This window comes from Ranitomeya variabilis, chromosome 4 (genome assembly GCF_051348905.1).
Source record: "Ranitomeya variabilis isolate aRanVar5 chromosome 4, aRanVar5.hap1, whole genome shotgun sequence".
Taxonomy (NCBI): Eukaryota; Metazoa; Chordata; class Amphibia; order Anura; family Dendrobatidae; genus Ranitomeya; species Ranitomeya variabilis.
In genome coordinates, this window is record NC_135235.1 from 686,644,483 (window position 1) to 686,656,142 (window position 11,660).

Below are 11,660 nucleotides of genomic sequence, written 5' to 3' on the forward strand. Positions count from 1 at the left end.
CATCTACAGATAGATATATGAATAGATGTATGCATCTATAGATCTATCTATATGTAGATCTGTCTATCCATTTCATCTATCATTTATCTGTCTGTGTGTTTAATGGAGTGTGGGTTGGACAAATGTAAAAGAGGAGGTTGAACAATAATGACATCACAAATCTTTTTTTTTTGTTCAATAATACATCTTTATTTACCTTTCAAAAATGCACCAAAACGCCTAAAAACCACACAAAAAACGCAACAAAAGCGAATTAAAAAATGCATCAAAACCGTGCAAAAAACTGCATAAAAAAACGCATCAAAACTGAAGAAAAAAAAACCGCATCAATACCGCACCATAATTGCATCAACACTGCACCAAAACCGCACCAAAAACTGCATCAAAACTGCGCAAAAACCGCACCAAAAACTGCATCAAAACCGCACCAAAACCACACCAAGAACTGCATCAAAACCGCACCAAGAACTGCATCAAAAGCGCACCAAAAACTGCATCAAAAGCGCACCAAAACTGCAAACTGCACCAAAACTGCACCAGGTTTTGATGCAGTTTTTGGTGCAGTTTTGATGCAGTTTTTGGTGCAGTTTTGATGCAGTTTTTGGTGCTGTTTTGATGCAGTTTTTGGTGCAGTTTATGCGCGGTTTTAATGCCGTTTTTGGAAATAAGTAAATAAACGGAAAATGTGCATGATTTGAATGGAAAAATGCATGAAAAAACAGATTCCAAGGCCGGATTCATCATTTCACAGCTCAGTTTCATAGGTTTTTTTGCCGGATCCGTCGCTGTGTGTTTTTTCGTCAGACAGAAAAAACGTTCCTCTGTATGTGTTTTCCATCCGACGGAAACAGCTTTTTTGACGGATCCGGTAAAAAACGGATGAAACGTGTGGCCATCAGGCGCAATCTGGCGCTAATACAACTCTATGAGAAAAAAACGGATCCGGTGGAAAAAAATGGATCCGTTTTCTTCAAAACTCGCTGGATTGTGCCTCACGGCAAAAACCTGATGTGTGAAAGCAGCCAAATATATGGATAGAAACATCTATGTATCTATAGATATATCCATCTCTACATATATCTATGGATAGATATATCCATAGATATATAATAGAAAGGCCGATGTTTCTAAGGCCTCTTTCACACTAGCGCCGTGCACTGCACGTCGCAATGCGTCGTTGTGGAGAAAAACGCGTCCTGCAAAGTTGTCTGCAGGATGCGTTTTTTCTCCATAGACTTTTATTAGCGACGCAGCGCGACGGCCCCTTACCAATGCTAGTGTGAAAGCATCCTAAGGCTACTTGCACACTTGCGTTTTTAGCAATCCGTCTTTTTGGGGAAAAAACGGATCCTGCAAATGTGCTCGCAGGATGCGTTTTTTACCCATAGACTTGTATTAGTGATGGATCGCGGCGGATGGCCACACGTCGCGTCCGTCGTGCAACGTTGGCACGTCCCTCGCGTCTGCCATTTTCTACCGCGCATGCGCGGCCAAAACTCCGCCCCCTCCTCCCCGGACTTCAGAATGGGCAGCGGATGCGTTGAAAAACTGCATCCGCTGCCCACGACGTGCACAAATTTCACAACGTGCGTCAGTATGTAGGCCCGACGCATAGCGACGGACCCGTACCGACGCAAGTGTGAAACAGGCCTTAATGAGTGTTTAATAAAAAAACTGAAAAAAACGGCATGGGCTCCCGAACAATTTTCTGCGCCAGAGGGGGAAAGCCGACGGCCGGGGGCCAATATTTGTAGCCTGCTATGAATATCAGCCCGCAGCTGTCTGTGTAGCCTTTACTGGCTATTAAAATAGGGGGCCCCCCAAAAAAAATGACGTGGGGTCCCCCTATATTTTATAGCCAGAAAGGCTACGCAGACAGCTGCGGGCTGATATTCATAGCCTAGAGAGGGGCCATGGATATTGTTTCCCCCCCCCCAGCTACAAATACCAGTCCGCAGCCGCCCCAGAAATGGCGCAACTGTAAGATGCGCCAATTCCGGCACTTAGCCCCTCTCTTCCCACTCCCGTGTAGCGATGGGATATGGGGTAATAAGGGGTTAATGTCACCTTGCTATTGTAAGGTGACATTAAGCCGGGTTAATAACGGAGAGGCGTCAATAAGAAGCCTATCCATTATTAATCCAATACTAATAAAGGGTTAATAAAACACGCACACAGTAGGAAAAAGTATTTTAATATTCTTCATTTAACCATACTTACCATACTTCAGCGCCTGCAAAAAACGTAAAATAATAAACCGTATACTACCTGTCCGCCGTAGTCCAATTAATAACGAGTGTCCCACGACGACCTCCCCTATAGAACAGTGACATCGGGTGATGTCACTGCTCTATAGGACTCTCAGTGACACACTGACAGGAGACAATGGCTCCTGCAGTGCATTACTGAGGTTACCTGAGTTCAAAGTGTCACTTTATGCCAATTGCTGCATGGGAAAATGTCTCATACAGCAATGCCATAAAGTGAGTCTAGGGACTATTTTCTCACAGGGGCGTAGGAATACATTGTGGGGAATACATTGTGGAAGGATACCTGCCTCCCCTCATTGTGTTCCTGGAGCCCCTGGAGAGTGGTCGCATCAGCAGATGCTCCTGCTCTCCACGGGAGATCGTCGAGAAACACTCGTTTTAATTGGATTTCTGCGGATCAGGGCGTATATTGTTTGTTTATTATTTTAATATTTTTTACAGATGACAATGGCTTCGGGGATCAAAGCGACAAGTGATGGTGAGTATGTAATCTATGTTATATGTACTGTATGTCTATGTATGTATGTACTGTATGTATGTACTGTATGCGGCATGTCGCATGATGTCGCATGTTGCATGTCGTCGCATGTTGCATGTCGTCGCATGCTGCATGTCGTCGCATGGCACATGTCGTCGCATTGGCGCATGTCGTCGCATGGCGCATGTTGTCGCATGCTGCATGCTGTATGTTGTCGCATGCTGCATGTCGTCGCATGCTGCATGTCATCGCATGCTGCATGTCGTCGCATGCTGCATGTCATCGCATGCTGCATATTGACGCATGGCGCATGTTGTCGCATGCTGCATGCTGTATGTTGTCGCATGCTGCATGTCGTCGCATGCTGCATGTCGTCGCATGCTGCATGTCGTCGCATGGCGCTTGTCGTCGCATGCTGCATGTCGTCGCATGCTGCATGTCGTCGCATGGCGAATGTCGTCGCATGGCGCATGTCGTCGATTGGCGCATGTCGTCGCATGCTGCATGTCGTCGCATGCTGCATGTCGTCGCATGCTGCATGTCGTCACATGGCGCATGTCGTCACATGGTGCATGTCGTATGTTGTCGCATGCTGCATGACGTAGCATGGCGCATGTCGGCGCATGTTGTTGCATGCTGCATGTCATCGCATGGCGCATGTCGTCGCATGCTGCATGTTGTTGCATGGTGCATGTTGTCGCATGCTGCATGTCGTCGCATGTTGCATGTTCTGTATGTGTGTATGCACTGTATATGTGTGTTTTTTGTTTTTTTTTACATTCAACACATTAGCCGGATGATGGGACTACTACTGTCCCATCATTGGCTAATGTGTCACTCACTGCCACTGTAGCAGGCAGAGCCCGATGGGACTTGTAGTCTCATCGGACGAAGCCTGCACAGAGACACACACACACACCCCAAAGACCACCCCCGCAGCAGACCCAGCACATACCGGCGCCGGCACGCAGAGCCCCGGTATGTGCGGGCCGGGGCTCTGCATGCCGGCGCCGATATATGCGGGAGGCGCCGGTATGTGCGGGCCGTGGCTCTGCGTGCCGGCATGTGCTGGCCGGCGCCGCCCGCACATACCGGCGCCGGCATGCAGAGCCACGCACATCACATCGAGGATTCCCTGCCTAGCTCCGCCCCCAGCACATGCACAGCCCCGCCCGCCCCCAGCACAGCCCCGCAGGCAGCGGGGCCGGGGCTCTGCGTGCCGGCGCTGGTATGTGCAGGCCGGCGCCGCCCGCACATACCGGCGACGGCCCGCACATACCGGCGCCGGCACGCAGAGCCCCGCACATCACATAGTGGATTCCCTGCCTAGCCCCGCCCCCAGCACAGCCCCGCCCGCCCCCAGCACAGCCCCGCAGGCAGCCTTGATGAGTGACTGCTGACTGTGAGGCTGGCTCACACCTGCTGCTGACGTCACGTCAATTTCCAGAGTCTGAAAATTGACGTGACGTCGGCGGAAATAAGCCGCGGCTGCAGCCTGGGGGTCACGTGACCCAGACTCAGCCGCTGGAATAGCGCCGCTCACAGGCGAAAATGGCAACGGAAGGTAATCACACAATTCATCAGGGGCCCCGGGCGGATACATTGGGGGGTTAATTGAAAGTAGTGGACAACCCCTTTAACCCTTATAACGTCCTAACAAAAAAAAAAATGTTTTCAGTGTTGTGCTGATGTAATGTAGACATGTGAGAGATGTTATTTATTAACTATTTTGCGTGATATATCAATTCAAATTCAAAGTTTGAAAATTGCAAAGTTTTCAAACTTTGACACATTTCCAATATTTTTCACAAATAAACGTCATATTGAAGAAATTTTAGGACTATCATGAAGTAAAAACATGTCACGAAGAAAACAATCTCAGAATCAGTGGGATCTATTGAAGTGTCCATAGTTATTACAGAAATACTCAACAAAAACTATATATATGGGAGTCAAAATCAAAGGCGCGCACATATAATCCCTTAAAACTTTACTTTTATTAATATAAAATATAAAACCCAGACCCAATGAAAAGGAAAAAAAAAATGATACCAAATTATTAGTCACAAAAATACAAAAAAAACTATTAAGGTCCTAGATACACCTGCTGCTTACACCTGCCTGGCTGTGGAGGTTGGCACCCTAAGAATCGATTTTTTGGCGCCCCCACTCACCGCAGGCTGTCCCTCTCTCCCCTGCAATATCCCTCTCAATGCAGGTGGGAAAACAATATAGGGAAAGAGCAGTGGTGAAAAACCAACAACTATATGATGTAAGCCATAATAGGGACCTACATAGGTACCTCCATATAATCAAATCAAGTTATTGGCACAACGCAAAACTACTTATATAATCCCCTATAAAAAGTATTGCCTTCAAATGGCAACTGTCATGGTACCTTAACAACACATGATATTTCAAATCAAAAGCCAATAATATGGCAGTGGGAAAATTCCACTCAATAGATAGTCATAATGACTTAACATGTGTCGATATCTCCCCCACACAGTACATATCTAATCATATGATGCTCTTGGTCAAGTAGAACACCATAGAGTGACCATAGAAAAACATCTCTAAATGAGTAATAAGAGTAACTTAGCGTATGCCGGTCTTTTCCCGACGCGTTTCCCCGCTCTCACGGTTCATCAGGAGGAAGCGATATTAATGATCCCGGATGCTGCATAGATGTAAGGCATCATCCTTACATCTATGCAGCATCCGGCATCATTAATATCGCTTCCTCCTGATTATATGGAGGTACCTATGTAGGTCCCTATTATGGCTTACATCATATAGTTGTTGGTTTTTCACCACTGCTCTTTCCCTATATTGTTTTCCCACCTGCATTGAGAGGGATATTGCAGGGGAGAGAGGGACAGCCTGCGGTGAGTGGGGGCATCCAAAAAATCGATTCTTAGGGTGCCAACCCCCACAGCCAGGCAGGTGAAAGCAGCAGGTGTATCTAGGACCCTAATAGGTTTTTTTGTATTTTTGTGACTAATAATTTGGTATCATTTTTTTTCCTTTTCATTGGGTCTGGGTTTTATATTTTATATTAATAAAAGTAAAGTTTTAAGGGATTATATGTGCGTCCATAGTTATTACCTCAAAGTGACAGTGGTCAGAAATGAAAAAAATGCCTTGGTCAGGAAGGTGAAAACAGGCTTCGGGGTGAAGGGGTTAAATACACCCTATAGCGCCACATGAAAGACACTAAAGGATACAACTTTATAATACTTAGGGGGGCTGACAATAATCTAAGCGCTCCCTCCTATAACAGGAGGACGGTGTGCCGAGCATCGCGTCACTGGGCCTTCTATAAACCCGATAACATGATGAGGCCGGACAGTCACAGTAATACCAGTAGCCAACATGGCTATTATTATACATTTTTATAGCGCCATTTATTCCATGGAGCGTTACATGTGAATGGGGCAAATATAGACAAGTACAATAAACATGAGTAAAACAAGGCACACACACAAGCACAGGAGGAGAGAGGACCCTGCCCGCGAGTCATGCAGCGGTTCAGCAGACAGAGGATCGCTGCAAGTTGTAGGCTTGTCGGAAGAGGTGGGTCTTCAGGTTCCTTTAGAAGGTTTCCATGGCAGGCGAGAGCCTGATGTGTTGGGGTAGAGATGAGCACACAGGCAATATTACTTTCTAGGGGGCACAATGTGGGCACTATTTTCTAGGGTACTTGCACCCAGCATTACTACATTATAGTGGGATGCTTTATAATTTAGAGGACACAGAGAACCACACATAGTGGCGTATCTAGGGGGGGGCAGCCGGGGCATGTGCCCCGGGCGCAGCCAGCAGGGGGGCGCAGTCGGGCCGCCTAAAGAGGCAGTCCGCAGTGTCTCCCCCCGGCGGCAGCATTTTGCCGCCCCCCGCACTGGGAGTCAGCTGTTCTCTGTGCCGACTGTCAAGCTGACAGCCAGCACAGAGAAGCTGCGGCGCGCCGGCTCCCAGTGTTCAATTGTACTGCATCTGAGATGCAAATACAATTGAAGCTCTGACTGCCGGGTCAGAGCGACGCCAGCAACGTGATCAGGTCATGTGATCACGCTACTGATGTCACTCGCCTGCGCGGCAGAGCAGAGGCAGAGACGCAGATCGGTGGTAAGTGCTCCAGTGGAGCTGAAGACACCGAAGGTGCAGGGGTAGGGGGGGATTTAATGTGAGTGGGGATATTTATTATGAGTGGAGATGGGGGGATTTATCGTGGGGGGGAGATTTAATGTGAGTGGAGATGGGGGGAGATTTAATGTGAGTGGGGATGGGGGGATTTATTATTGGATGGGGGAGATTTAATATGAGTGGAGATGGGGGGATTTATTGTGGGGAAGGGATTTAATGTGAGTGGAGATGGGGGTATTTATTGTGTGTGGGGAGAATTGGAGTGGAGATGGGGGATTGAATGTGTGGGGGAGATTTGAGGACACAAAATGAAGAGCAAAGGGGGAGATGGGGGGCATGTATGAGGAAACAGTATGGGGAATGTATGCAGACACAGTATGACTAGCGATGTGAAAAACGTATGTGGACAGAGTACGGGGAGTGAGGGTGTTTGGATGTGTGCATGTGTAGCATGGGGGGGACAGTGTAAGGGCACAGCCAGGAGGGGACAGTATACCAAGGAGGGGGAGTGTGATGAGAGAGTACAGTATAAATACTGGGCCCTATAGGGGGGACAGAGTGTGAGAGGACAGTATGAAAATGGGGCCGGTATGGAAAGGGGAGGTCAGTGTGAAGAGTATGTACCATAAGAGGGACAGTGTGGGGGTCATATTTTGTGCACACAATATACACTGTGTTCCAAATTATTATGCAAATTGGATTTAAGTGTTATAAAGATTTAATTGTTTGGTTTTTCAAATAAACTCGTGGATGGTATTGTGTCTCAGGGCTCAATGAATCACTGAAATCAATCTTAAACACATGTGATAATTAGTTTTACAGGTGATTCTAATTAAAGGAAAACTACTCAAAAATGATGTTCCACATTATTATGCAGGTCACAGGTTTCAAGCATTATGGGAAATAAAAAGGATCTCTCTGCTGCTGAAAAGCATCAAATAGTGCAATGCCTTGGACAAGGTATGAAAAAATTAGATATTTCATGAAAACGTAAAGAGTGATCATCATACTCTGATGAGATTTGTGACTGAAACAGAGCACAGACAGAGTTCATGCAAATAAAGGCATAATGAGGAAGTTTTCTGCCAGACAAATTCATTGGATTAAGAGAGCAGCTGCCAAAATACCATTACAAAGCAGCAAACAGTTATTTGAAGCTGCTGGTGCGTCTGGAGTCCCTCAAACCTCAAGGTGTAGGATCCTTCAAAGGCTTGCTGTGGTGCATCAACCTACTATTCGGCCACTCCTAAACAGTGTTCACAAGCAGAAACGGTTGCACTGGGCTCAGACATACATGAAGACTAATTTTCAAACAGTCTTATTTACTGATGAGTGTCGAGCAACCCTGGACGGTCCAGATGGATGGAGTAGTGGATAGTTGGTGGATGGCCACCATGTCCCAACAAGGTTGCGACGTCAGCAAGGAGGTGGAGGAGTCATGTTTTGGGCTGGAATCACGGGGAACCAGCTGGTAGGGCCCTTTAAGGTTCCTGAAGGTGTGACAATGACCTCAGCAAAGTAAATAGAGTTTCTGACTGACAACTTTCTTCCATGGTCTAAAAAGCAGAAATGTGCCTTCAGGAGCAAAATCATCTTCATGCATGACAATGAATACCTCTGAGTAATTGGCTGCTATGGGAATAAAAGGAGATAAACTCATGGTGTGGCCACCATCTTCCCCTGACCTCAACCCTATATAGAACCTTTGGAGTATCATCAAACAAAAGATCTATGAGGGTGGGAGGCAGTTCACATCAAAACAGCAGCTCTGGGAGGCTATTCTGACTTCATGCAAAGAAATACAAGCAGAAACTCTCCATAAACTCACATGTTCAATGGATGCAAGAACTGTGAAGGTGATATCAAAGAAAGGTTCCTATGGTAACATGTATCTTGGCCTGTTAGGATGTTTTGGAGTTAAATAGCTTTTTTGTTCAGTGAATGTGACCTCCTAATGCTGCAAATTCCACAAATGAGCATTTTCAGTTCTTTAAAACAAATCAAATGTTTAGAAATACTACTGTGCCTAATAATTTGGAACAGTGCATTTTGAGTTTTTATTCATTTTGGAGATTATACTGTTATCACTGGGAGGTTTCTTAAAAAAAAATTTGATGTATACTCTAATGGGTGATGACTTTTATTAGACTTACTGTCATTTGCACTGACCATTTAGGAAAATCCGAGAAAAATGTCATTTGCATAATAATTTGGAACATAGTGTAGTGAGGGGCAATTTTTTATCCAGGAGCATTTTAATGACACTTATATCTTTAAGGGCATCATGTGGAGATTTTCTGCAAAAGAGCGGAGAAGATGGAGGTCTGCAGAGACGGCTGTGGATGAGAAAACTCATCATGGGATCTGGACAAGATGAAGAAAAGAAGAATGGCTCCAGAGGCGACGTCATCTATAAGGTACGTACCTGGATGTAAATGTTATTTGTGATACTAACTCTCATGTTTTTATTTTTGTTAGGAGCATTAAAGGGGATGTCCAGGTTTGTAATAAGTCTGCAGTTTTTCTTTGTGATTGCAGACTTCTGACTTCTCACAATGCGCCCTGCACGCTGTCAGGATTCTCTGATGCCTGCGATTTGCATACATGCGGTCACGTGCTGACTAGACATGTGTGGCCTCACTCAATAAAAATGAACTGAGCGAGGCTGGGCACGTCTAGTCGGAATGTGGTCAGAGGTATACAGATCACATACTTGTGCTGACATGACTGTCCACCGGCCAGGAAAAATCCTAAAAGTGTGCAGTGCATGCGTTGTGAGAATCCAGAAATCCAGAAGCTGCGATGTCAGGATTCAGCTCTGCAGGTTCCAGTAGTGATCACATGGACACTTCACTCACATGCGACTTTCATACTTGTGGTCCTGTGACAATGAGCTTCTCATCTGCTACTCTCAGTTTTTCACTGAACATTGAGAGCATTATGGAGAGGAGCTCGTGGGTACATGACTGAGTGTGCAAATCGCATGTGTGCTGGGGGGGGGGGGGGGCGCCGGCGCCAAACTGACTTCTTTGCACTGGGTGCCAGAAACCCTAGATACACCTCTGACCACACAGCAGGTGCAGTAATAGGGACACATACGGCAGCAGCGGCTCAGTATTGGGGTATCGGGGGCAGTAATAGGGACACATACGGCAGCAGCGGCTCAGTATTGGGGTATCAGGGGCAGTAATAGGGACACATACAGCAGCAGCGGCTCAGTATTGGGGTATCGGGGGCAGTAATAGGGACACATACGGCAGTAGCGGCTCAGTATTGGGGTATCAGGGGCAGTAATAGGGTCACATACGGCAGCAGCGGCTCAGTATTGGGGTATCGGGGGCAGTAATAGGGACACATACGGCAGCAGCGGCTCAGTATTGGGGTATCAGGGGCAGTAATAGGGACACATATGGCAGCAGCGGCTCAGTATTGGGGTATCGGGGGCAGTAATAGGGACACATACGGCAGCAGCGGCTCAGTATTGGGGTATCAGCAGGATGAGGAGGTTGTGCAGGTTGGGAATAGATGGTGATGGGGCTGGAATATGAGAAGTGAAATGTGTCTTTGTTGTAATCTCTGCAGCCGAGTCCTGGCTAGAAGAAGTCATCATTTCGGTCTGGGCCAGATGGAAAAGACGCGAAAAATGAACGATTCTATCACAAAGAACATCAGCGGTAAGTCACCATCTGTAACTGTGCTGTGATCTCTTATATGTTCTGTAGGGCTGGTATCTACCACTGACCATATGGCGGTAACATCCGTGTTGGTCTTTATATAGAGATTATTTTCAGTAGCAGCGCGGTCATCTGCTGAGATTCTCCAACTCAGAAGCTTCACCCCCCCCCCCCCGAACCAAAACCCTAGCTTCGCCTATGTGTTACATCACTGTTCACACCACACAGAGACCCCAAAGGTGCCTCCATGCTGAAGGGGTTAATGTCCCCTGCGCCCAGTAATGGAGAAACTCCACCACCTACCTCCACCCTCAGAGCCGCACTCCACATATATGGCTGCTCTGTGCGCACAGGACCTGTGATGAGGTCACAGGAGGGGAGGAGTCAGGGGTCACATGATCAGGACCCTCAGTGTATAGGACTCTGCTGTGGTGAGAAGTATTCAGCTCCTCTGCTGGTGCTGCTCCTTTAAGAACAGGTAACGTTGATAAAAGTAGAACAATTCCCCCCATTAAGTGATTGGATCCCCCCAGATCTTATGAGGTGGAAAGCGAGTGATGGACGCCTCCTGCAATGTCAGGTCCCAGTGTGGACCATCCTCCATCAGACCACGCTTTGGGCATGGCCTCCCTGTAAGTGTTTGTTGGCTCAGTTGTATGTACAGAAGACGCTCGCTCTCCACCTTGGCATACAGATCTACTACACATTGATGAGAAAGTTGCCTCCATTGTTGTCTGATCATTATTCGGTAGGTGTAGAAGTCCATAGCTGATATTGGTTTATTGGTTGGTTTATTGGTCGGCCTCGCAGTGTTGGGATCAGTCTGTTAGATTATAGTGATCGCCATCTTGGCCATTCCACAGTATTATAGGATATTGCAGAGCATCATATGATCTATGTGTTTCTGTAATACGCTGAACATGTTCTCTCCGTCTCTGAATAATTATATCTCGGCTTAGAAAGTCCCGTCCAACCATTAGGGTATGTGCACACGTTCAGGTTTTTTCGCAATAAAAACGCATCGTGGTAAAAAAAAAGCAGCATGTTCATTAATTTTGAGTTTTTTTCGCGTTTTTCCCGCTATTCTATCCA

General features: G+C 46.7%; 1 protein-coding gene across 2 annotated transcripts in view; it reads right to left on the minus strand.

Annotated features, from left to right (window-relative positions):
• LOC143767669 (uncharacterized) overlaps nucleotides 1-10,928 on the minus strand; it is a 32,379-nt gene extending 21,451 nt beyond the window's left edge. For both annotated transcript variants that reach the window (XM_077256144.1, XM_077256145.1), the window contains exon 1: nucleotides 10,872-10,928. In XM_077256144.1, the coding sequence (XP_077112259.1) occupies nucleotides 10,872-10,898 (27 nt within the window). In that variant the 5' untranslated portion in view covers nucleotides 10,899-10,928. The remainder of the gene's footprint in view (nucleotides 1-10,871) is intronic.
• Nucleotides 10,929-11,660: the final 732 nt, after the last annotated feature.